The sequence below is a fragment of the Heterocephalus glaber genome, unplaced genomic scaffold, assembly GCF_053883595.1.
Source record: "Heterocephalus glaber isolate CG9 unplaced genomic scaffold, H.glaber_assembly_v1.0 deba00000071, whole genome shotgun sequence".
Classification (NCBI taxonomy): Eukaryota; Metazoa; Chordata; class Mammalia; order Rodentia; family Bathyergidae; genus Heterocephalus; species Heterocephalus glaber.
This window is the reverse complement of record NW_028258137.1, coordinates 33,086,100-33,113,350: the sequence shown is the minus strand read 5'-3', so window position 1 is coordinate 33,113,350 and position 27,251 is coordinate 33,086,100. Positions and strand designations below refer to the sequence as shown.

The following is a 27,251-nucleotide window of genomic DNA, read 5'->3' as shown; positions in this document are numbered from 1 at the left end:
AACCACACTTAAAACAAATTCTCTAAAATACTTAGGGTATTGATAGCATCTCACAAAAACTGACTTAAAATTGTACTTCTTACAATAAAAAAAATGAAATGTTTCACTCATAAATGGCTGATATGGTTTCAAATTATGTTATTGCAAACTCTGCAACATTCCAACTTAATAATCATTTACGAATGTTTCCTTCCAAATAACTATTAAGAGAATAAAGAGGTATCACACACACACACATACACATACACACACGCGCGCGCGCACGGCTTTTTTATGCGATTATTTTAATACTACTGCAGTATTTCCAAATAAGCTGAATTCTACACATTATTTCCTAAATTACTGCCTCATTAACTGTGGAGTTGAATTAGCAACACCAGCAACTCTCAGGACCAGCTTTGTCCTTGCATCTCCTACTGGCTCAGTCTAGAAGAACACAAGTCAATTTCCATCACTATACTGCACACAGGAAGACTCCAGCTTTGGTTCCCCAGCCCTGAAGTCTCTCTCTTAAGCCTCAGTGCACATCTCTGTGGGCATATTCTATCAAAATATCTAAAGTTGTCTTTATCTTTCCTTCAAAACCAGTCTAATCTATTTCTGCTCAAGCTCTTAGAAGGCACAAAGTTCAAAGATCCTGAGTCATCTCTCTCTCTTCTTTCTCTCTTCCCAACCTAAGAGATGCTCTGTTGAGTGCCCTTCTCTGCATTGCAGCCATGTTCACACCTCCCTGGTTTGAATCCTTCTCACACTTTACCACAATTGTGTAATGGCATCCTACATGGTCTCCCTAGAGCGCTGGTCAGGCCCTAACGAATCCAGTCAAAAACCATCTTCCCAAAGTACAACAGCCAAATCACTAGACCACTCAAAATTCATCAAAGGCACTTGGTAGTAGACACTGTTAGTTGTCTTTCCAATGGCCTTCTTCCTTGCTGACAGAGAACAGGACTAATTATACCCATGGGCAATGGTCAGCCCCAGGAGATGACATGGGATGGGTCTGAACCCACCAGAGACATCTCCTCCTTTGCCAAGGAGTCACCTAACATGGGCAATGCAACCCTTCTCTTGTCAATAAAACAGAGAAGAGACCAGTGGAAAATCTCATCCTTCTTGCTAAGAGATGTGCAGGTGGGTAAAATGTTCTTTGCTATCACTCTCCCTACCCCTACCAGATCTCACTTCCATTTTTGTGCACTATCATGTGCGGATGTGATGTCCAGGGCTGCAGTGAGAAGACTGCTCAAATTCCAAGATTGGCAGAATAAAAGGACAATCAGATCTTGAAGACATAATTGAGAAGTCCAAAAAGCCTGACCTATCTACCTTCCTAAAGACTTCTTTGTAAGTCAACCTGTCTTTATAGTTTACATCACTGTGTTGGGTTCTCTGTTATCTGCTGCACACAGCATTCAAACTAGTAAACTCACAAAGAGCAAACTCTATTTAGCATATCTGCAATCCCACAACTTGGACATTACCTGGGATCCCCACATCAGACCTATGAATCAGCATATCCAGGAGTAAAGTCTGAAAGTCTGCATTGTAACAATCTCTCCAGACAATCTTCATGTGTGATAAAGTTTGAGAACCACTGAGACAGAAACTGATCACATTAATTTTTACCCTACATACTATGAGGTGTACTTGGTCTGTAATTTCTCCAGTGACAGTAACCTCACTGCACTACATTTCAGCATCATTTGTTGCTTATTTAATTTGATCTCTTAATCAAAATCTTCAAACTGGAAGCCTCCCAGAAACACAGAGGTCCCCTGTAGGAGAACAGGAAGTGGAAAGGACCATGGTGAACCTTGACATGCATGCTCACAAGAAGGAAGGGGTCCAACACAGGTAGCCAGGAATGGACAGAGAAGGGCACTATCACCAGATTTAGGATTATTTCTACAGAAAGGCTGAGATCTTGATTTCTAGGCAAAGATTTTTAGATACAGATGATTAATTGAGCTTTTATTTAAAATAGTGTGCAGATTAAACAAAACAAGTTCTCAAGTGGGTTCAGCATCCAGCTGAATTTGTGCCCTAAGGAGATAGTTCTTGAAATATCAACACATACTCTGAACACTGTGACCACATACATTCACTGGCTTCACCTACAATGACTCAAATTCATTTTCTTTGGCTAACTTTATACTTGTCTCTACCGAGCACAGGGTGTTCATCAACATTCCACTATTTGGAGAAGCCAAATAGGGAATTTGTAGACTCTAGTTAATGGCAGGATTGTTTTATCTTTTAATCACTACAGACCATACACCTAGGTCTACAAGTTTGTCAAGAGCCTACAAAAATGCTGCAAATGAGGGGGGAAAAGATGATCCAATGCAAGCAACACCAAAAAAAAAAAACCTACAAAATTAATATTAATAAATGGATAATTAAATGCCTACAAAATGTCAACAAAAATCAACTGTTCAACTCAGATATGTTATCATATCATATTAAATACAGGATATTTAATGTTTGATATGAAACAGAGGGGAGCCCAGATCAATAATGTATGAAGCCTGACAAAGTCCTAAGAGGACCCTGAGGATAGCCTGAAACCAGCCATCCTCCATAAGGCTCATCTACTACTTTAAAGCTAGAACAAACTCCTTTACTCAGGTCAATTTCACTCATACAACTCTCTACCACAGCTGGACATGGGAGTCGAACTGCCCACATGGTTGAAGGTGATCATAGGCTTATTCAAAATTATTTCTGAATCTCATCTCCACAGGAATTTGTCTAAAAGTTCCAAAGAAAAATCACAAAAGCATGTTTGGAGAGTTCCATATAATTATTTTAATTATTTGTTAATTTACTGCCAACATTTAAATTCCAGGACATTTCACTTAAAAATCCAAGTTATCGTTCTCTTGAAAAGAAATAATTGTATAATGTGGAGACACTGACCCCCACATGTTGGTATGGCAACAATCTACTAATGCAACATTACCCCTTTAAGTGGGGCATGTTCTCTACTAGGCCAGAAAGTGTTGTCTCTGTAGACATTAGAGTATATGAGCCCTGGTCTAAGTTTTTAGAAAAATCTTATTTCTTATTCACAATATGACTTCTATACGGTACTTGAAGACCTGTTACAGAAAAATTTGGCAACCTCTCAATCTGTTCTCAAAATTCAATACCCCCAAAATTCAGACCCTACAAACAAAGCAATTAATTTTCAGACCAGTTGAGGACATCAATATAAGAAAAGGTTCCATCAAATTCCTCTCCCTATATATCCCAAATTTGAACCACGGTCCCAAGAAGACAAGACAAGTGACCAATTACCCTTCAGTTTCTCTTATTCTTTAAGTTAGCCAAAGTAGAAGCCCAATAAGGTGGACTTAAACAACACAAGAATATCTTCATTAAACAGAGTAATCAATAAATAAAACACTTAATATTAGAAAGTAAAGTTTGAGACTGAGGGAGGAAAAACAACACAGACTAATCTGCATAAGGTAAGAAATCAATATCCATATTTTAAAAGGAAAAGAAAAATCCTAAATATATATTGGTAAACCTAGTAAATGTCTAATTTCATTATTAACTTACTTATGACTTCACCTCATTTACACCCCCATTAAATACACTTTATTCTTGGGTAGCAGACTTCTGACAACTGTATGCTAATTAATACTCTATGCATTATTTTCTTATTGGTGAAAAAATTTAACTGAACCTCCAGGGAAGAAAAACTCCAGATATATAGTCACTGGATCATCAATTCATTTGTGTCACATAATAAGGACTTTTTTTAAAATATACAGATTTTAGTTTAATTTGTTAGTCACATCAGAAAAAGAAATGTTCAAACAGTAGATATTCCACTTGAAATTAAAATGGAAATTAGCCCTTACAAAATAGAGATGACTTTAAGTTTATACATCAATGGCTGGTTCATGAATTATTAACTGATTTTAATGATCCTGGCTATATTTTATTTGAAGTTATTCTACTTGCAATGACTTTTGAACCCTCAAAACTCTTTCATCCATTCTCCACAGAGTACACTTTCATGAGCGCTGACATTTAAAAAGGATCCATATACTCAGAATGTAAAGATAATACACTCACGTATAATTTATACAAAAGACTCTGGCCATTTGTTAAGGAGAGAAATGAATAAAACCCTATTATTCACGGTTTGTAAATAAATTTAAAGATAAGCACCAACTTTTCACTTGTTAAGCCTAGAGAGAGAGGAAAGTTCTGGGTTTCTTCTAAAGTTTCCCAGATGGTCATTAAAACAAGAAAGGGCAGCAACATACTTTTTTGAAATCGAACATTTCTCATCAGAAGGATAATTGAAGTCATCAAAAGTTATCTTAAAAGATTAATAATTACAGGTGTTTTCAAATGAAATAATGCATGTCTTGTATGCTAGATTTTATATTCTCAACATAAATCTACAATGAACAGCATACTTCAGACAAACAAGTTAGCTGTGAAATAAAATGCTATAAACCTTTAATTAACACTTGCTGTTTTATATTCTAATATTTCCTCTTCTAAGACATTAGGTGTACAAAGGAAAATTAGAGACTAAAACTAGGGGGGGGTTTTTCACTCTTGAAATTAACAGTAAAAAAATAGTCTTGTGTTTCAGTATAAAGATTGTTACATTGTTACCTGTAACCAAGTAAACCTGAAAATGAATACAATTTAGCTCCTCCCAATGTGGAATGTTATCTAACTTTCAGAAGTTGCTTACCCACAGCACTTAGGATGATCAAATTGCTAAATAGAATAAGTTATTTTGGGCACATAGCTGGATTAAGAAAATATGACACAAACCAGCTTGCATCCACACTCCTGAAGTTGAACAAGCATCTCAATAAGTAATGACTGTTTTCAAGCTTTATATACCCTCGGTGAAATAAATGTTCTTGAGTTTAAATTGACTCAAAATAGCCTTTCTCAGAAAATAAAAAAAGACACACAAAACACGCACAATTTCCTCAGGTCCCTTGAAGTACCCTTGGGATTCTAGTGAACAGAGATTTGCCACGCATTGCAGTGACTGGATTAGTACAATGGGTTTCTATTTTGGTGTCATTCGAGTGTTGCTGATCTTAAATCAGAAAAAGAAGTAGTTACATTAGACAAGGTAATGGCTTCCAAAAATAAGAGCACGCCCTGTTTATTTTAGGCTTGCATACAAGAGCTAAGTTGTAAGGAGATAAATAATACCCCACTGGAACAATTAGGTGAATTCTCAGAAACACTACATACTTAATTAGGCTGCCTAAGTCCCTGACTGAGCATACATGCGGGACTTTTTAAAGCATTTAATAACCTGAGTAAATCCAAAATCAGAAGACAGAACCCAATCCTCAACTCTGGCTACAGCCATAGGCCTTTTCTTCCTTGTTTTTCAATGCTTAATGTATTACTATTGGAATTCTGAAAACATTTATACCCCACCACGATGACCAAAGGGGTTAACAACACTGAATAAAGTCCCTTCATTTACCCTTATTGAGGGCTCCGCGTTTCAGACTCGGAGCTGGCCCTAGATGACACAAGGGCGACGAGAGAAACCCTAATGGTGTTTTACAAACTTCATCCGTGGAGTTGGAAATGGAGTATAAACAAATAGAAAGGAACACGAGCCTCCACCAGCCACGAGGCACAGCAAACTGTTCCTCAGTCTAGATACAATTTCTCCTCCTCCTGTTATTTATTCATTAGTTTTGTATAGCACCTTTCTTTCAGCAGGCTCCTTATTTCCTCCTCTGTTATCCCAGCAATCATAAACAAACTACGATCTGAAAAAACATGGGGGAAGGAAGGAGGAGCAGAGGAAGGGGAAAGAAAATCACACTCAGAAGCCACAGGCCGTCCAGAACTCGCTCTTCTCTGAACATCGCCCTCCGGGTGGTGTTGCCGCCAAAGCTCGGCCCTGGGGGCTGCAGGAAGGGTACGAGACCTGGGGTCCGAGAGGCCTTGGCACCAAGGCTTCGGCTCCTGCAAGGACTTGCTGCGTCCGAGCCCTTCTGAGGTCCACCTTCGGCCACCTGAAACGCTCCGACCTGGAAGTTGGTGCTGGGGGAGGCGCAGGGGGTGTGGTGACCCCAGGGCGTGGTACGGAGGTCTGCAACTCTGAAATCCTCGAAATGCAAAACTTAACCTTACCCCCCCCCCAAAAAAAATTGAAAGATGAGAAGCCACCACTTGCCCTAACCCGGGAGGGGCGGGCACCACGGTTCCGTGGTCCCAAAACGCTCCAGAGAGAGGCCAGCAAAAGGCCAACTGCGGGGGTCCCACCACCTCGGGCCCCCCTCCCTGCCCAGGGTACCTCAAAAGTTTGTTCTTTCCTTCTTCAAGCTGGGGGCCAGCTTCAGAGTGGGTGAGGGAGGTAAGATGGGGGGGCGCCAGAAACGTTCGGACCAAGAGAGGAGGGACCCCCTTGCTGACCACCCCCCCCCGCACACACACACACACACACACACACACACACACAAATACTCAGGGGGCTGCGATCGTGTTTACTAACAGAAGCAACAAAGAATCGCACGCGAGTCCGGTCTTTCAGTCCTCGGGCGGCTCTTGGATTGGGGCAGGGGATCGTCTAGGGGGAGGTGGGCAGAGAAGCAGAGGAGCAGAGAAGAGCGCCGGCAAAGGGACAAAAAGGGGGCGGGAAGGGAGCAGAAAGAGAAGCGGGGGGTGGGGGGAGAGTTGGTCAGAGACGGAGGCGCAACGGAAAAGGAGTGGATAGGGGAGCAAAGAGGGAAGAGAAAAGTGTTCAGGCGGTGAGCTGGGGCTGGGGGCGCGCCCGGGATGGAAAGGTGGCCCTGTCCCCCCGGCCCGGCCCAGTCACCTTGCTGTAGCCGTAGTACCCCAAGCACTGCGCGAAGTCCAGGCCGGCGGGGTCCCCGGCCGCCGCGGGGTAGAACCTCACATCCATGCCGGAGCCGGGCCCGGGGCCGAGGGCCGAGGCTGGGGCTCACTGGGGCCGGTGCCCGCCTCCTCACAGTCGCTAGATCCACCGTCGGGGGCGTCCGACCGGGGGCGCCCTGCACCGGCGCACGGGACTCGGCGCTGGAGGGGCGTCGCTCCCTGAGCGCAAGGAGCCCGGGAGCCGCGGCTCCGGCACACAAAGGCGCGGCCACGCGAGCCGCGGGAGAACGGGAGGCGGCCCGGGGGACGCGCCCCACCGGGGCACCGAGGCAGCCTGCGCGCGGGCCGGGCGCTCGGGGCGCAGCGCGGGGGCCCGGGGCGGCGCGGCGAGTTCAGGTGCGAGGGGCGAGGCTGGGACGAGCGACAGCAGCCCCGCTCCTCCTCCTCCCCGGGCGGACTGAGCAGAGGAGCCGCGGAGACAAGGGGCCCGGCCCCTCCCCTCCCCTCCCGCTCCCCCTCCTGCTCCGCCGCCGGTCCCCTCCCCGCGTCGCCGCCTCTCCGCCCCTCCCACCGCGGGCAGCTGGAGCGCCGCCCGCCCCGCCGGTGCGCTCCTGGCCCGGCCAGACCCCACCGCCTCGGGGCGCGCCCACCCCGCCGCGCCCTTGCCCCACACGGGCTCCTGCTCTCCGAGCGCCCCGCGCAGCCCTCGCCCGCCGTCCCCAGCCCCGCGCCGCGGCCGCCCCTCTCCCGTCCCCACTTCTTCCCACCTCGCCCCCCTTCCCTCTTTGTCCCCGCCGGCTCGCAGCGCTTCTCGCTCCCCTCCTTTCCTCGGCCGCTTCGGCCAGCCCTGCACCCCTGGAGTCCCACTTCCCTCCTACCCGATTCCCACTTCCTTGGGCCCCAACATCCCCTCGCCGTCCACTCCCGGCTCGCCCCTCCTCCCTCGATGTCTGCTCGCCCCACTCCTGACCCGGGGCCCCTCCGTCCTTCCCCGCCTGTTCCCCGAAGGTCCCCTTCTTGGACACACCTAGCCCAGCAGCCGGCCTACACGAGTGCCCCCCGGTACTGGGACCCTGGACCCCATGTACACCTGTGGTGTTTCCCGGAAGGGGTGTTGGGGCCTGACCTTTCACAGGTAGGAAGACTTGAAGCTTCCCGGGTTAAGCCTTCTGTCATTTCTCTTCGTTTTTTCTTTGCTCTTGTTTGTATTCGAAAGGCATTTGAGTAACTGGATCTAGGTGGATCATTCACTGTTCTGTAAGAGAAAATGCCCCTATTTTCCTAAAAGGTTCTGGGTGATTAACTTCCCCACACTGCACTCACCCACCTCCTCTTTCTTTCTTTCTTTTTCTTTAAGCTACATCGTTTGTTTTTTTTTCTTGACTTTATTGCTTTGAGTTAATTTGAAAGTTTGGACTTCAGCCTTGGCAGAAGCAAGAGAAGCTGGAGAGCTGCTCCCCTTCCCCAGTCAGTGATCTGTGAGCTGCTTAAACAGTAGGGGAAAATTTTTGAAATATTTCGTCTGACACTCGCTAACAGTGTCGTCCTTCGATCACATTTTGCTGTCCCGGGGCCTGAACTTTTTTCGGACAAGCATTACACGGCTTTCTTTTCATTTCTTCCGTTTTTCGAAGTAGACACTCACGCTTGTAACACCTGTGTGTGTGCCTTCTCTCAATATGATCTTTCTGGAACAAAGCTGAAAAAATAAACTTCAACTAGGTGAAAGTGTGTGTATTTGGTCTTCTCTTAGCACAAACGTGGGTCAGGAGACTGCACGAGAGAGCTGTGTGTGTTCAGGGAAGGCACAACTGTTCACATTGTCCCTGGATTGACTCTGATCTTCCCCCACCCCCTAAAAAAGCTTTGGTCCCCTCTCCTGAGTCTCCATTTAATGTTGACAACCCAGCGGCGCTCCCTAATGGCCCAGCGGGTTGCACAAATTGGCTGTGCGCTGAGATATTATCAGGACAACACCCCATTGAGTAAGTTCTTGAAACACAGTAGTGGAGGCCCTTTCTCTGGGCCACTAGGCGACTGTGGCCTTTCCACCAATCAGAGCTGGAGGTTGCAGTGGCCACCTGTTGTCCGGAAAGAGAACATCATTTAAGTTCAACTATGAGTATTTAACAATGGCTTATAGTGCAGGGTCGGGCCACAAGAGGAGCAGCCTGCCGACCTGGGGTGCCAGAAAAGACTTTTTCACCCCCAAATAGCTCTTAAGAGGATCCTACATAGCTGGGAAACCGAATCTTTCTTTACACACTCATTCCTCAGCTTCTGCTCTTTCTGTCCTACATCTGGAGCAATGTGAACTTGATTACAGAGGATGAAGGAAAGTACAATCAAAGTTTCAGAGAAAGTAAACCTGAAGTTGTAATCAGACCTCCAGGATAAGGAATACAAATATTCTTTGCAGTGGAAATCCCGCTAGCTGCCAGGCTAGGTGTAATTGCATGTGGGCTGAAGTGTTGCATTGAGTGTTGCAGAACTGAAGTGAGAACTTGCTCCCAAGAGGCTCTGAGAGGTTAGGAACACCCTGGCACATTCGTACCACCTCCTGGCTGTATGTGTGTGCATATATATATATATATATATATATATATATATATATATATATGTTTCGCTTTTAGCTATATAAGTCACTTTCCTGTTAGGGAGCAAATACCTTTGGGGGGGTCATCAGTCTGCATTTTATTTTTATAATTTAGGATGTAAGGTGAGCAACAGTTGGGAGTACAGACTTTAACTAAAGAGAGGAGGGATGATGAGACTTAAGATGTACATGTCAAGGCCATTAGAATGAGGAAAATAAGGCCGGGGATTTAACTCAATGGTGCTGCCTCCTGCCTTGGAAGTGCTAGGTCCTGAGTTCGATCCCTGGTACCAAAAAGAAAAACAAAAGATAAGAATGAGAAAAATAATTGGTCATTTGGGAAAACTGCCCACTTGATCATTTTGCCCAGCCAATCTCCATGCATTCAGCAGCCAATTCTGAGCACCCATCTTGAGCCAGACAGTTTTAGGAACCTGTGGATGAGAAAGAGAATCTCAACACAAAAGTCCTAAGGGGACTATGAATTGTATTACACGCACCCTGTCCCATCCAGTCACCTGGGGATCATCCCACGCCACAGCTGTGGCTGCTGCTGAGAGAAGCAATCTGATAAACAAATTCACATCCAGTGTGAAGGATGCCAGGTTCTGGGCCTCCATGGAATTTGCAAAAGAAGGCTCAAGGGAGAAGGTAGTACTGCAAGATCCCAAGAACCTCACACCATGCTTGATACAGTTTGTTTTCAATAAATAAATATTCATTTAAGAAAGGGTGCTTAGAAGGAAATTGGGAAAGAAGAAAAGAAAGAAGAGAGGGAGGGGAAGTGGGAAGAAAAAGAAGACTTTCAATAGTGAAATATTATTTATAGGGAATCTGGTTAAGGGAGAATTTGAGAAGAGTGTACCCAAGACCTCTGGTTTGGATAAGAACAAGTTACCTTAGGAAGGAAGGGTAGGTAAGGCCCTTTGGACCCTACTGTTTTAGGCCCTTTGTATATGCTAAAACTGTGATTATATATTATTACCTCATTTAGAACAGATCTGATTAAACTGTCCATTGCATTTTAAATACATCTAACTTTAAGAGTTGCAGTGGATTTGAAACCCATCCATTAAAAAGTGTAAAAAGTGCTCCAAAATATTAAGGCAATTGAAACTGTTGCACTATTTGTCATCTTCAGGGTATTACCTTTTTCAGCCTGTCAGCACTGTTGTTTATGAAATGCCATAGACAAAGGCTTCCTTTATACTAAGTTTTGAATTTGAAGGAACTTCCCCAACAATGTATTTTAAATATGCTTTGAATTTATGCTGAACAGTGCTAACAGTTATTGATTAAAGACAGCAGAAGAATCCATACAGCCAAAATCAACTTTTGAGCATAAGAAAATTCCTTTAGGCTTTTCATATGATTTGAGTCAAAATTGTCACTCTTATTACCTTGTTTCTAATTGAATAGTAGGTGTCGCCCAAGAATCTCTTTCTAATGTAGGGCAAAATACACAAACTTATAAATAATAAAAATGCTACATCTTGACAGAACTCTGAAAACTTTATTTTTGTATTTTATCTGGCTCCATATTAAGCAAGAAGGTCCCCAAGATAACTGCCTTAAAGCTAAATGTACTGTTACACCAGAAATCTTACTGAGACTCCTACTTTCAGAAATCTGTGAAAGTAATTTAACCCCTCTTGTTCTTCTTGCCCAGATGAGATGAAGATACTATTAAACATTATCTATAGTTTAAGTCTCTTGAGTTCTGGTGATGAAAAGTCCTATCCAAATATTATGATCCTCATTTAAAATATGTAATGTAGCCAAATTAACAGCATCTTCAAATGGAAATTAACAAGGCCAATGCTACTCAGGTTTCTTCTCATCTATTCCCATAGTAACAGCTAATGTATTAGACTGGTAAAATGTCCGATAGTTGGTTTTATATCTGAATTCGGCTTCATGTCATAAAGCATAACATCCCTATCCAGTCTAGATTCTTAATAAGTGTGTATAACTCATCTCTCCAATTTAAGAGAGTTTTCATGTCAGAGAATCACACTTCACATTCATAGTCTAGATCACATGCAGACAAAATCAAGACCTACCATGGCTCTCACAATAATGATCATACACATTGTATAGAGAAAGAATTCTGACCTTGGGGCTCTCATTACACATTTCCAGTGCAGTGTCTACAGCTAATCACCAGGAGAGAGTTCCACACAGAAGTTAGAGTGTGATAAAAAGAAAAAAATTCCCCATGCATAGTTATTTTTAGTTTCAGCTTTCAATGAATCTAAACTTTTTGGGTCTGGAAATTTGAGCTATTTTAATATTTTTATGTAGCTCAAAAATACAAGAATATGGGCAAATAGGGGAAAAACAAACTTTCCTTCATGATAATAAATACACATTCGGTTGTGTACATGAGATTGCTTCTCATATAACTAAAAGCAATTTTGGTCATATTGGTCTCTGTACCACCAAGCACAAGAAAAGCTCTAAAAAAACTAATCATTTTCCCCAGGGACTATTACTTTTACTAAGAATAGATACACCCATAAGCTCTGACAGATATATAGTAATTACGGAACAGTAACCCCAAAACCCTAGTTGCAAAAAAGTACTAAGCCAAGAATTCATTCCCAGAAATGTGAAATGCATCAAGTATTTGCCTGTGACCCAAGTAACTCTTCAATAAAGCTATTTTAGAAGCCAATACACTCAATACAATCAGAAGGTGTGCAATTTTCAGTGTATTTACACCCTATCTTTAAAAAAATCCTGTATTCACAGAAATCCTAAACTGCTGTCCTGCCTGTTTTCTGAAATATATTCTATTTCTTCCAAAGTGAAAGAATGACCTCTTTTGCAGAAACAATTTTCACAGACAGTGTGTTTATCAAATGGTTTCTCTGCTTTCATAAAAACAATTTATTTTCACTGAACTCCTCAAGATAAGCATCAAAGCCAGGAAGAATGTACAATGAAGTTTATAATTACACTCCCAGAAACAAATACTGGGTAGTTTTTATTTTGCTCAAGTGAAAAAGATTTTTTTTCCCCAAAGAGACAAAGGTAGTGATGGGGGAGGAGGTTTATATGGGATGGAAAATCAGGAAGTCCAGACGGTTTACAGCAGGAGGAGCCCCGCAGTGCTGCCTACAAAGACCACTCCCTGAACAATGGGAGCCAAAGACCCAGTACTTTCTTAGCAAATGGGTGGGCTTCAGTCCAAGCATATGTGGGTGTCTGGGGGGATGTGTTTCACTAAGGAGTAGCTATAGGGGCATTAAGGAGAGAAAATCATTAGGCAGATATTCATTAAACCCTTCCATGACGGATATATAGCATTCTATATAGCATGATACATCACACATAAATATCTTTCATAGTTGGAGCCTCCAGTGACATCTTTTCTTTGATCAGCATCCATGTTTCTAGTCTTGATTTATATGTCATGTTATTTTTAATAACCATAGAACAATAAAACTGTGAAAAGTAACCTAGAAAAGAACTGAGTCCAATACTGATTCTGTTTCTTAAGAAATGGGAAACAATTGCATTTGATCACAGAACTGCCAAGGAATAGCAGCAAAATAATCTCCCCTAATTTACATAGATCTGTGCGTGCCAAACAGATGAGTGTTTGCTTTCCGAGTAATAGTGCAGGTGCACATCCTGCAGTGACTAAATCTCTACCTCATCAAACTGTTTCGCCAGAGTGGGACATGCGCCTTTTTCTGGAACAGTTTCAAGTTTTCTCCCCAGCATTCCAGCCACCTGTTTATGGAGTTCATCCTCGGGAGTCGATGCATGCAATTAGAAACAAGAAAATGAAAATAAATGACCTTGTTTGTTATTTATAACAAAGAAACTCAGCAAAATTAATGCTGTGGAGCTTGACCTCCTGACCCTAGAGAAAGAGCCACCTCATGGCTTTGCAGTCAGTGCACAATAGTCCGGCAGCTCCCATTGTCCAGTCTGTGACTTTTGGATGGCCATTAAAACCGTATATCCAAAATATTAAATGTTTTACAAGTTAGATTAGAGGATTTGTACTTTTTAAGAAAACATGCTTAAAGAAGAGAGACTAGTTAGCATAAGAGATTTTCTTTTTAAAGAGAACAGGTAAAATCATTTAGCTTTATCTACTCTGTCCTTTGTCAATAGTATGCTGAAGAAAAGGGAAAATATTTAAAAATTTTTAAAGTACGGCTCTGAGAATTGAAGAATAGTTAAATATATAATAGAAGTCAAATAGAAAGGTGGTTTGTGGATGTGGTTCAGGAAAAACATCATGTTTCCTCCCTATCAAGCTTCCCAGTGTACAAGAAAAATACATCTTTTTTCTGTTACTAAATCTAATGTGGATGCTGCCCCCTGGAGTTGTGCAGTGAAATAGCACTGCTATTTTCTCTTTCCGCACTTGCCCAAACCACACACCCCAGAAGCCCAGGGAAGACAGAAAATGAAGATCACAGCAAAATTGTGAAGGTTTTTCAAAAGTGGGGCTTGGTTAGAACATCTTAAGATGGAATAGCTAGTAAAAACGGACAAGCTTCAAACATTGTACAGGATTCTCAGACTGCCTCTGTTACTATCTGTTGCTTTCTTTGCCTCCATTGATCCCCCTCTTATTTACCCACAACAAATTTCATGAGTGTCATGGATTCTTTTAGATCTTAAATGGAAACCATAGTTGACTTTTCCCATCCAACTTGCTTGCATATTGACCAACCTGCCTAGTGCTACCACGTCTTTAACTGTTTTGTCTTTCCCCATGAAAAAATAACTTATTTCTTTAAGAAGAACATGTCTACTCCTCCTCAAAATGTCCTCCACAGTTTTGTAAGATATGTGAATGGGTGTGCAAACACCACCACAAGGAGTATAAAATATCCTTCCTTATCCTTTCTTTTGTTTCTGATCCCATAGCTATTTCACCAAGCGCTTCTCCCCATAGCTTATTAGGGATGCAGGAGTCATAAATCTGGACAGATCGCTACAACCCCCAGCTTGGTCTTTCACATACCTACAACAACAAATTTATAACTACAAAAGACCCAACTTTCTGGTTAACTTCTTTGGAAATGGTTAGTTCTCAAGGCCAAAGAAAGGAGGTTAAGGAGGTTTTTACATTTAACTGGTCTAAAAAAAACAAGGAAGCTATTCAGCAGTCCAAAGCCACATATCAGCTATCATTTTGCTGAAAGATTGAGCTCCCTAAATTTGGACATGTCACCAACTGAGTTCCTACTGTGTGTTCTAAGTGCTGAGTGTTGTAGTTGTGCTCCATCCAAGAGACAGGGTAGAGTGTATTTCTTATCCAGAATCAGAATCCATATCATTCATTTAACAAATGTTTACTGTGCTTTTCTAAGTATGTGGTACTAAGGTTCTAAAAATGACAAAAGTATGACCCTTGTCAGCACTAAAATTGATAAGATGTGGGGAAATTATAATAATAATAAAATATTGTAAGAAGTTCCACTGGAGAAGAATTCCTTGACTAATTTAGTCAAAAACATATATTTACAGGTCTTGGCACCAATACTGTGTTGGATGTTGCTTAGAGAAAGGACAGATCATTTAGGATCAAAGTAATTAGAGGAAACTTTCTGGACAAGGAATTTGAAAGATGACATTTAGGGGAGGAAAAAAGGTGAAAATGTCATAAAGGGAGACTCTAAACATATGACTAGTTATATTTGTGGTAGGGTTTTGGAGTGACATCAGACATCTATTGTATAGGTAATGCTTCAGCAATAAATAACCCCTGATATCTTAGAGGGCTATTGCCACACAGAACTGTTTCTCAGTCACATTCCTATGTTACTCAGCAGCCAGAAGCTGCTGCTCTTTTGCACATTTTCATTTCAGGACCAATACTGAAGTCAGTCCTTCTATCTAAGACATGTTGGTCTTATGACAGGAGAAAAAGACCTAGAACAGAAGGACGCTATGGCTCTCAAAGTTTCTGCTCACATCGCTTCCACTCACTTTTCACTGGTCCAAACAGGTCAGATGGAAAAGCCTGATGTCAATAGGTTAGAAAGTATGATCCTCCTGAAAGGATAGATTTGGTAGGAAAGGGCCTCCAAAATTTTAAAGTAATATAATCATTGATATGGAGAGAATTTTTCAGAAACTTAGCAAAATACTCAGTAAGTGAAATTGTTTAGCTGGAGCAGTGAGTGAATGTTGAGGGGCAGAGCATCGTTAGATAAGAGGCTGGGAAGTCATTGAGGGAACATGATGAAGAGTGAGACATAATGGACTTTTGAAGGCCAAGCACCTGAGTTACATTTGATTCAAGAGGCTACATAAAGGATATCATTAAAATCATGGCCAGAAATTCTGATCTAAAATTTGCTTTGACTCATACACAGGAAACTCATTTAACATTTAATGAGTTAATTCTGTGTGCCAGTTGTGGTGCTATTAGACATTTACATATATATATTTATATATATTAAAATTTTAATTCTCATTGACATCTCTCAAAATAGTTAAGTATTAGAGCTTTTTTATGTGGAAGGATAGGACACACAGAGGTTAAATGACTTGCTTAAGGACACAAATGTAGTACATAGGCAAACCGATGCAAATTGAATTTTTTTCCCCTATTATATCACTGCAGGGCAAAGAAATAAAAATATCACCTTTCTTTAGCAGTGACTTGTTATTCTTTATCTTCTTTGGCCCATAGTCTGAAAGCAAGGTAATATGTTTTTTTCTCCTCAAGCAGAAGTTGTTATTAAAATGATATTTATGTAATCACTCCTTGCACAGTACAGCTGTGTAAGTGAATAAAGAAGGAACAGATCTTTATGTAGGGAAAATCTTGGTGAACAGTTAACTGTCTACCAAGTGTTCACATGCTCCCTACCATGTACTTCCCTTTCCTGCTGTTAGGAAAGAGACTGTATGACCAGTGTGTGCTGTGAGCAGGAGTAACATGTAAGCTGAGACAATTAAGAGTTGTTAAGCACCCCCCGTAAGATGCTTGCCCTCCTATGATATTCTTGGAGGCCAGTTGCTCCAGGTGACATAGGTACAAGCCAGAAGATGGCCATTCATGCCTTAAAATTTTCATGAGCAAAAGTATATCCTGATTTATTGAGTTATGAGATATCAATGTTTGTTACAAGAGCACGACATCAGCTGATACAGGGATGCAATGAGCTTTGTCATATTCACCCTCTCATTCTTACTCATGAATACAGAGCCTCTCATACAGTTGAAAGAAAATGAATGAATTTTAAATCACATACAGTCTCTTCCATATGTTATATGGTTAAACCACCTATGAACTTTTTTTTTTGGAACCCAATGGTTGATGGACCTTCCTGAAATACCATTCCATCATGATCATTCCTCAGATTAAGATTTTACTGTGTAGTTAATCAACTTCAAACTCTTTCCTTTGACATTCAAGGTCCTCATAACCTTACCTAGGTTCCTATAATTTCACTCGTTTATTTTTCTATTCTAATCTAGTCTATCTTCACTCACTGACATGTGCCTCCTAGTCATGTTTTTCATGGTCCTAAGAGCAAACATTGTATGTTTTTGAGCAAATTATCTCAAGACTCAGCTTCTCATGGAGGAGTTTCACATACTGTGAAATTATTATCTGTAGCAAGTACAGAATTTTTAAACATCCAGGATCATAAAAATCTATAAATATTTTGTATTTGCTTTATATATGTTAACTAGATTGATAACTCAGAGGAGCATATTAACAAAGGTGCCTCTAGTTCTGTAACACATTTGCCAAAGTCTCCTATGATAATCTTGTTACCTAGGCAGCATTTGTAAAAGGAACCAGGAAGATACTGTTGCTACAAATTCACATCCCTTCTTTTTTCTTAATCCTACCTCCATTTAACATATGTCCTGCTCTTCATCAAGTGGTAGTATTCACCTAGAATAGATCTTTCATGATGGACCTATTTTTATTGCAGTGATTAGTTCAGTCATTGGTTATGCTGCATTTCTGTTCAGTAACACATATGCAAATGAGTAAAGCTTCTAAGGAGGATTTTCTTGTTTTTAGAAACATTTCAAAAAATGTAATCATTTATTCCCTGGACCAAGTCATGTTTCTCAGTGTTTCAGTGATCATGTCAACATGAAGGGATGTAGCCTCAGATCAGAGCTGATGTGGTGAGATGAGGATGATGGGTAGAAACAAGGAAAGAACAGAGATCCTTGACATTGTTATGAGGCATTGAAAATCCAAACCTGGATCTCTTCCTGTCCTGATTTCTACAACTGAGTCTACTTTCTGTTACATGCAACTGGAAGCAATGAAATTCACTTAAACTTGCCATGTTAGTCTACTAGGGCAGCCTTACTAAGATACCATAGACCAGGGGGCTTTTCTAATAGAATATTATTTTCTTACAGTTCTGAATGCTGAAGTCCCAAATTAAGGTGTTGGCAGGCTTGGTTTTCCTTTTGGCCTTTATTCCTGGCTAACAGATGGGTTACTTTCACTGTGTCTTCACATGGTCTTTCCCATGCACAAACATGAACCTACTGTCCCTTTGTGTGTCTTAATATTCTCTTTTCAGAGAGGAAGTGAACCTTCCTGGCCACCATATCACTGCCCCCAGCACCCAGGAGCAGAACTGGCAGCAGCCCAGAGGAGGTGAACCTTCTAGGCCCCAGCCCCCTGTGTTGAAATGAGAAGACACTTAAACAAGTCTCAAACCCAGACTTCGAGATCACCTAAAGCAACCCCAAAGAGAAACTAGATGGAACAATCTGATACTAAACAACCTGGACCCCCTGAACTGGCAACAAAAGAGGATCTGGGAAAAATGAAATCAGAAATAATTTCTCAGATAACAGCAGACATTGGGCCCATAGTGCAAGACATGATTAATAAGTATAGAGAGGACACAGATAAAAAAAAATAGAGGAGCTGAGGAACATGATGGAATTCTAACATAGAAAACAAATGGAATCCATAAAACAGATGCAAACAGATTTCCAGGAGATTAAAAACGCCACTGAAAGTTTATGCAGCAGAATGAGCCAATGTGAGGACAGAATTTTAGATATAGAAGATAAGATTGTAATTAGTGACCAGGAAAAGAAAAATTGCTTCAAAATAGTAAGGGACCATGAGAAATCAATCCAGCAGACGATGCAAAGAAGAATAACATAAGACTGATTAGAGTCAATGAAGAAACAGGAGAGAGTGCAGATGACATAAAAAAACTGTTCACAGAAGTGATGGCAGAAAACTTGCCAAGCAGGGGAAAAGAACTTGACATATAGATAAGTGAGGCATATAGGACTCCAATCAGCCTTCATCAAAAAAAATCTACACATAGGCATATATAATAGTTAAGATTCCAGAAATCCAACAGAAGAAAAAAATTCTACAAGCAGTGAGAGAAAAGAAACAAATCACATACAAAGGAAAGCCCATCAGAATCACAGCAGACTTCTCAACACAAACCCTGAAGGCAAGAAGACCTTGGAGTGACATATTCCAAGCCCTAAAGGAAAATAGCCTCCAACCCAGACTGATGTACCCTACAAAACTATCTTTCAAAATGGATGGAGAAATAAGATACTTTCATGATAAAGAGCACCTTAGCAACTTCATGAATACCAAACCAGCAATCCAAAAAATTTTAGACAATACCCTAGGAAAAGACAATGAGGATCACAACCCCAGGAAGCCCAGCAGAAGGAATCCATTGGGCAGGACAAGAAATTAAATGCAAAGGGGGAGAATCCAACAGAAAGAAAAAGTCATGACAATGATAAATCAATATGTATCAGTTATAACCATCAATGTTAATGGTCTTAATTCACCAATCAAAAGAAATAGACTGGCAGAATTGGTCAAAAAGCAAGATCCAACAATATGCTGAATACAAGAAACACATTTTGTTGAAAAAGAAACTCATAGACTGAAAGTTAAAGGATGGAAAACAATACTCCATGCAATAGGAACCCAAAAGAAAGCAGGAGTAGCTATCCTTTTTGCAGATCAAGTGAATTTCAATCCAACACTGATTAAGAGAGACAAAGAAGGACACTACATCCTTGTAAAGGGAGCAATCCAAGAGGAAGAGATGACAATCATAAATATCTATGCACCAAACACTAGTGCGCCCAACTATATAAAACAAATACTAACGGACGTGAAAAATCAAATAAGCACTAATACAGTAGTAGTGGGGGATCTCAATATCCCAGTGTCACAAACAGATAGATCAACTAGACAAAAAAATAAGTAATGAAATACTAGAACTCAAACGAAACCTTGAACAAATGAACTTAACAGGTGTTTACAGAGTGTTTCACCCCACAAAATCAGAATATACATTCTTTTCAGCTGCACATGGATCATTCTCCAAAATAGACCACATACTCACTCATAGAACATGTTTAAATGAGTACAAAGGAATTGAAATTATCTCCTGTACATTATCAGACCATAGTGCGATGAAATTGGAGATCAATAGCAAAAGAAACCACAAGAATTTCATAAACACATGGAAATTGAACAGCACACTTCAGAATAACCAATGGGTCACAGAGGAAATTAAAGAAGAAATCAGACAGTTCCTTCAACTAAATGACAATGACAATACAACATATCAAAATCTATGGGACACAATGAAAGCATTCTTACCAGGGAAATTCATAGCAGTGAATACTCATATTAGGAAAACAGAGCGAACCCAATTTAACAACTTGATCCTGAACCTCAAGCTTCTAGAAAAAGAAGAGCAGGACAAACCCAAAGCTCATACAAGGGAGGAAATTATAAAATCAGAGCAAAAATCAATGCAATGGAGACTAAGAGAATGAGTCAAAAAAATCAATGAAGCCAAGAGTTGGTTCTTCAAAAGAATAAACAAAATTGACAAACCCTTAGACAACCTTCTCAGAAAAAGGAAAGAAAAGGCCCAAATCCATGCAATTAGGAATCAAAAGGATGAAACTACAATGGACCCAGCAGAAATCCAGAGGATCATCAATACCTACTTCCAGAACCTATACACCAATAAGATGGAAAACATAGAATAAATGGACACATTCCTAGACACGTATGAATTACCAAAGTTGAACAAAGAAGACCTAAAAATTCTAAACAACCCAATATCAATCAATGAAGTTGAAAACGTAATTAAAAACTTACCAACCAAGAAAAGCCCGGGTCCTGATGGCTTCACCGCTGAACTCTACAAGACATTTAGAGAGGAACTGCTGCCACTACTGTTTAAACTCTTCAATGAAATTGAAAGGGAAGCAATACTCCTGAATTCATTCCTGAAAGCAAGTATCACCTTCATCTCCAAAGCAGAGAAACACCCAACTGAAAAAGAGAACTATAGGCCAATCTCACTAACGAATATTAGATGCAAAAATCCTTAATAAGATAATGGCAAATAGAATGCAGAAGATCATCAAGAAGATCATACACCCTGACCAAGTGGAATTCATCCCAGGGATGCAGGTGTGGTTCAATGTCCACAAATCCATCAATGTAATACACTATATCAATAGAACCAAGTACAAAAACCATACGATCATCTCAATAGATGCAGGAAAAGCATGTAACAAACTCCAACATGCATTTATGATAAAAACCCTACAAAAAGTTGGAATAGATGGTCTCTACCTCAATCTGATAAAAGCTATACATGAAAAACCAACAGCCAGTATCATACTAAATGGTCAAAAACTGAAATCCTTCACACTAAAATCAAGAACAAGACAAAGATGTCTCCTATCACCACTCCTGTTCAATATAGTTTTGGAAACATTAGCCAGGGCAATGAGACAAGAGAAAGAAATAAAAGGAATAAAGTTAGGAAATGAAGAACTCAAACTGTTATTATTTGAAAATGTCATGATACTCTTTATAGAAGACCCCAAGAACTCCACCAAAAGTCTTCTAGACGTAATAACCAAATTCAGTCAAGTAGCTGGAGACAAGGTCAACACACAAAAATCAATACCTTTCCTCTACACAAACAACAGACTCACTGAGACAGAAATAGGGCAAATAATTCCTTTTACAATAGCATCCAAAAAACTGAAATACCTAGGAATCAACCTAACAAATGAAATCAAAGACCTCTTCTCTGAAAACTATAGCATTCTAAAAAGAGAGACTGAAGACGGTATCAGAAAATTGAAAGACATCCTTTGCTCCTGGGTAGGAAGGATCAACATACTGAAAATGGCCATATTTCCAAAACTGCTATATAGATTCAATACAATCCCAATTGAGATCCTAGCAGCATACTTCACAGACCTTGAGGAAACAATCCAAAAATTAATTTGGAACCAGAAGAGACCTATAACAGCAAAAGCAATTCTAGGTAACAGAAACATTGCAGGGGTTATTACAACCAGCACCCTTCAGGCTGGTAACTGGACTAGGCCAGCCTGCAGCAAGCCTCATTTGCCTATCAGTCAACATCCATTTTTTGAGCTGCCCCACCAGGTACAGACACTCTTCCACTTGTGGGGACAAGACACTGAAGAAGACAATTTTCAAAATGTTTACATTCTAGTGGAAGGATATGGACAGCATATAGGCAAAACCATAACTTCAGATACGGTATTTCCCTTGGAAAGTGACTAGAGAAGGAATGACTTGGAGTAAGAGTGAGAAGGTGAGGGTGAATAGGTAAGAGTGGGAGTCTGACCCCATGATGACTTAGAAAGAGGCCTGGCTCCTATTTCACCAGTGCCTGGAAAAATGCAGAGAGAGAAGCTGGGATTTCTGGTTCATTAGCATGAAGAAGCGAAAACATGTATCTTCTCTCTCAGTTGCTCCTCTTGACACCTGGGTAAATGGCTGTTTACACAGGTAGAATCACCTAGCTGCTCCCTCAAATGTAAACAGCTGCTTCCTGCCTTCCCTACTAGCCCAGATCAGGGCTCTGACACAGGGTATGTGCACCTAAGTGAAAGAGGATGGGTCCTCCATTCATATTTTATTCATTCGTTCAAGCAGCCATGGAGGTAGGAATGGGAATACAGTAAAGAGCAAGAAAGAGGCCACCCTTCCTCTAATCACTATCTTCATTCACTAAAAACCCAGGGTTGTCTAAGCTAGAAGTGCCTCAGAAAACCCAGGCCACCTTTTTCATGGTCCAAATGGCTATATCAAAATCTGAGAAGGCAAAGCAACTTGCCTAAGATCCTGAGAAAAGTTACAGATTTCAAGTGAATTTGGTCCCAAAACTCTTTTGTCAATTATTTTCAATGCCTACTGCTTCTGAGATTGTCAATCTTGAATGATGTTTGGATTGATTCTTCTTTAGTGTTCTGCATTATCAAACCATCATGGCTTGGGGAAGAAAAAACCAGTATTCCCTCCTATTAGTACACCGAAATGTAATCCAATCTACATTCCTAACTTGTCACATGGACTACATGAACTGACTGAATTTGTCTTTTATTTGCTTTAGTTTCCAGGATACAATTCCCAAATTTCACCTTCTATGCTGAAATTAGTTCAGACTATAGTTAGGGGCAACCATATACTACATTTGACCATATCTTCCATTTTCCTATCACATTGTATTTTCAAATTATTTTATGGATCTGTTAAACCAATAAGGATTTATGAGCACCCACTGTGTGCCAGGTAGTGGGATTTAATTAGGAAGCCAAAGGCAAATATATTCCTGATCTGGTCTCTGCCATTCTAGCCTAGTCTGAGAGATAAGCATGTGCCAAATAATTGCACCTATAAATATAAATCTGTCACCATAACAGATGCTTGTGTTAGTTTAGCTCCTCCAAGAAACATATTGAGACAAGACTGAGCATGAAAGAGATTTATTGGGAAAATGCCCATGAGTGAAAATGAGGGGAGGCCTGAAGAAGACTGGGGAAACCATCAGCAAATGAAGCAGTTCGGTATAGGAGAGGGGGAAGGAAGGAAGGAAAGAAGGAAGGAAGGAAGGAAGGAAGGAAGGAAGGAAGGAAGGAAGGGTACTTGTGTTAGTCCATTCTGTGTGGCTATTACCACATACCTGAGACTGGATAACATAAAGGAAAGGGGGTTGGCCCATGAGTCTAGTGGCTGAGGGGTACAAATAGCATGGTATTATATTCCTGAGAAGGGCTCCCTGGCTGTGTCACAACATGACAAAGAAGGAAAAAGGGAAAAATCTCTGTGGAAAAAGGGCATGAGTGAGTAAGGAGCAAGTGGCCAGGAAAGAACCACTTTTCATGATAATCCACTCTCTCAGGAACTAATCCACCACACCAGACCTGACCCTTTCACACAAGATAGCATTAATCCATCCACAAGGGCAGAGGCTCCACCTGTTAACAGCTCCTCCACTTCAACACTGCTGAGACCTCTGGAGGACAAGCCATATGCAAACACTGTAGTCTTAGACTATAGCGTAGACTAAAGAAGCTCTGCCAAGGCCTCAGTTGCCCAGTGGAAGAAGGTGAGCCTGCCTTTATATCCTGGCTGTGCTTAGTCTCAGGCAAAGAGCAGCCCTTGAGAAGTGTGGTTTCAGCAGAGAACTGGTGATGGAGTCAGAGGACAGCAATGGGTTAGTCAGCTAATTAGGCTCCAAAGTGCATTTTCATATCACAGTGCTAAAAAGAAGCAAAACAGTCATCACAGAGGGTAGAATAGAAGAACTGGTCTAGGAAAATGGAGAATCTGAAAAAATAATCTTTGTGTTAAGTGAATGAGGTGGAAGTCCAATGCTGCAGAAAGGGAACAGCAAGCCCTATGTCAAAAGGCTGTGTAAGCAATTCAGTAAACTAAAAGAAGGCCGGTGCAGTGGAGAAAATGTGGAACATGATGGAATGTGAGATCAAGAAGTGAGCATTGCTAGGGAGCCCAGCAAGGCCTTTAAGCAAAGGACTTGTTTTTCTTTTGGTGCTGGGCCTTGAACCCAGGGCCTCAAACCTTTACCATGAGCTATACCTCTGACCCCAAGGACACCATTTTAAATACATATTTAAAACTTACCACTGTAGACACTGGGTAGAGGGTGAAGTACCATGTGTGTGTGCCTGGATTTTAGTGGTTTAACTGTAGCAAGAATTGTGAGAATGGAGAATGGAGAATGGAGAGGCCAGGGCCTTGGTGTTGGCTTTTTTATTAGGGATAAAACAAAGATGATGAACTGGTATCCCCTATACCAAAGATATGTTTACTTTGACCTAGATGGAATTTTAAAATTTTCAATTTGTTGTTCACTTTCAAAAATTGGGGAATTCTAATCTATCAGATTCAGATAAAAATATGAAATACTTCTCGTTTAAAAAAAAAATCAAGTCTAGCAACAGTAGACCCACATTTCTGCCTGAAAAAAGTAGGAAAAAAGTAGCAACTAGACCTTTAGGCGTGGTATAAATAATATGGTAGTTGATCAATAAATATTTATTGAATGAATAAATGATTGAAGAGCTAGAGACCCATAAGTCAGTATGGGCAGTGGTAAAGGAATCTACCTCAGCCTGAGAGAAAATGTGATTTAAGATTAAGTCCAGAGTGTGCTGTTGAATATTTAACAACTAATTTGGGGGAAAAGAGGGAAAAAGTCCTGATTTGTAGCATTTACAAACATTTGTGACCAATTACAAGCTACCAGCATGTTGTCACCGAATGTGCAGTTGGAAAGAGGTGAGCATCATTAGGACTCATGAGATAACCCAACTGGCTCCAGCCCATCACTGCTTTACTTGAGGCTAGAATTGCTGGAATTATGACCTTCTGGAACAGTGCCAGACTCACAGCATGTGCTCAATAAATGGTTTTTAACCCAGAACTGAATGTATAGAAACCCACAGATGAGAACTCAGTAAGAAGTAGGAGAGTGAGAAAGTGGACAGGAATTGAGGGCCTTGACCCTAGGACCATGAGACAGAGGAACTTTATTAAACTAGTTACTAGTTTACTTTAGTTTACTAAACTTACTTTAGTAAACAGGAGACAATCCCCAAATTTCACCTCCTATGCTAAAAATAGTAGGTCAATAACCATTCAGATTTTTAGATTCCTCCTGGCACAAAAGGAGGGAAAAGTTTATATAGTCCTATAAATCCTTTTATAGCTCAATGTGTAAACCATCAATTTTCAACCATTATTGAAAAGTCTAATTATTTTGTCAAACAAAATATCACAAATAAAACTGATCAAGGGGGATGTACTTTGGTTAGGAGCCCTGATCTTGTCTTCCCTGAAGCCTCTTGCTGTAGTCTGTTAGACTGGTGACTCCCCATAAGCTACATTTGTCTATGCTCACAACCCTGTAATGTTCCTTCCCCCTGAATCTGGGCTGGGCCTATGGCCTTATTCAGCCAACAGAATGCAGCAGAGAGGAGGATAGTCAGGTTTCTGGCCTAACCTAGAAGGCCTGATGGCTTCCAGAGCCCTAAGCTACTGCATAAGAAATCCAGCTTCCCTGCTGAAGGGGTCACACAGAAAGGCCATGGGCAAAGAGAAGACCCTGATATTGCACGGAGTTGTAGAACGGTCCCACACATCCAGTATCCCAGCTGAGCCCAGCCCTAAACAGAGCACACTCACATGATTAACCACTGTCAAGACCAGCAGCACAGCCCAGCTGAGTTCAGTTCAGATTGAAGAATTGTGAGCAGATAAAAAATTGTTGTTTCATGGTTTTAGATTATGCTAGGATTTAGATTACATCAAAGAAGGGAGGTTACAACATTGATCCACACAATGGAAAACTGCACAGTTATCCAAACCATAAGGCAAGTTTATGTCTATTGACATGAAAAGATCACCAAGATTTTCTTTCAAGTGAGAAATCCACATTCAAAAGTCTGCAAACTGTAAATGTTTTTACTAGTTAATAAAAAAGGGAAGATACATGTAAATGCATGTGTGTGCATGCGTGTAAAGGGGTGTAAGTGGATAACATATTTTTGGGAATATATATAAGAAGTGAATAATAGACTGGCAGATTTGGAGTAATGTGGACAAACACACTTTCAGTTTTTTCCTTTTACAGTTTTTTCCTTTTTAAATGTACGTTTGCCATGTTAGAAGGTCTTACCTATTTCAGTATTAAAAATAGCACTTTAGCTGGGGATTTAGCTCAATGGTTCTGCTGCCTGCCTTGCAAGCACAAGGTCCCAAGTTCAATCCCCGGTACCAAAATTAAAATTAAAAAAAATAGCACTTTAGCGAAAACAAAATAGGAAATTGAGGTCTGCTAACAAAATGTTGCAGACAAATAGCTACAACACTATGGTAACACACTAACATAAAGCTTGATAATTTAAGTCTTTGACTAACTTTTACTCAGAAATAGTATATAAGCATATAAAACAGAATTAAAAACCCATCTCATGACTGCCTACCCTGTCAACCATCCTATGAGTAGGGAAGATGTCCACTGGGAAGAGGTTCTTGTGATAAAAGAAGTCTCAGGTTTCCTGATACCTAAGGTTGGAGTCTCCAAGAAGCAGATCCAGAATTGAATTTTTAAATGAAAATAATTTATTTGGAGATGTTCCCAGAAACACCAAGAGTGGGGAGAGGAAACAGAAAAGGAAAAGAAGTCAGTGAAGAGTGCACTGCTGAGTTACCATGGGGCTCACTCCCATTGAAGACCCCTGAGAGTGTAGAACATGCTTCACAGGTGTCCCACCCAAATAGGGAGGACCTGAGGAATTTATCTTCTGCTCCCAGGGCCATTATTTCTCCAGAATTTCCGGATGATTTCCTTGCAGACTGAGATACACAGAAAGCACCAGTGGTAATAAGTTGTGGGTGTGTAGAAGTGAGTTCTGAGAGGACACAGGCAAGTAACTGTTAGCATCTGCTCACCTAGGGAGAAAA

General features: G+C 40.9%; 1 protein-coding gene across 5 annotated transcripts in view; it reads right to left on the bottom strand.

The window, feature by feature from the left end:
- The window catches only part of Tox3 (TOX high mobility group box family member 3), a 107,709-nt gene extending 99,602 nt beyond the window's left edge, over positions 1-8,107 (bottom strand). For 2 of the 5 annotated variants that reach the window (XM_021260913.2, XM_013073362.3), the window contains exon 1: positions 7,985-8,107. Coding sequence is in view for 3 of the 5 variants with exons in the window: in XM_087206580.1 (XP_087062706.1) it covers positions 6,839-6,925 (87 nt within the window). In the remaining 2 variants the exon portion in view is untranslated. Of the gene's footprint in view, positions 1-6,838; positions 7,329-7,984 lie in introns of those variants that run through there. The other 3 variants (XM_087206580.1, XM_021260912.2, XM_004847929.4) reach the window with 2 other exon arrangements.
- Between the last annotated feature and the right edge of the window lie 19,144 nt (positions 8,108-27,251).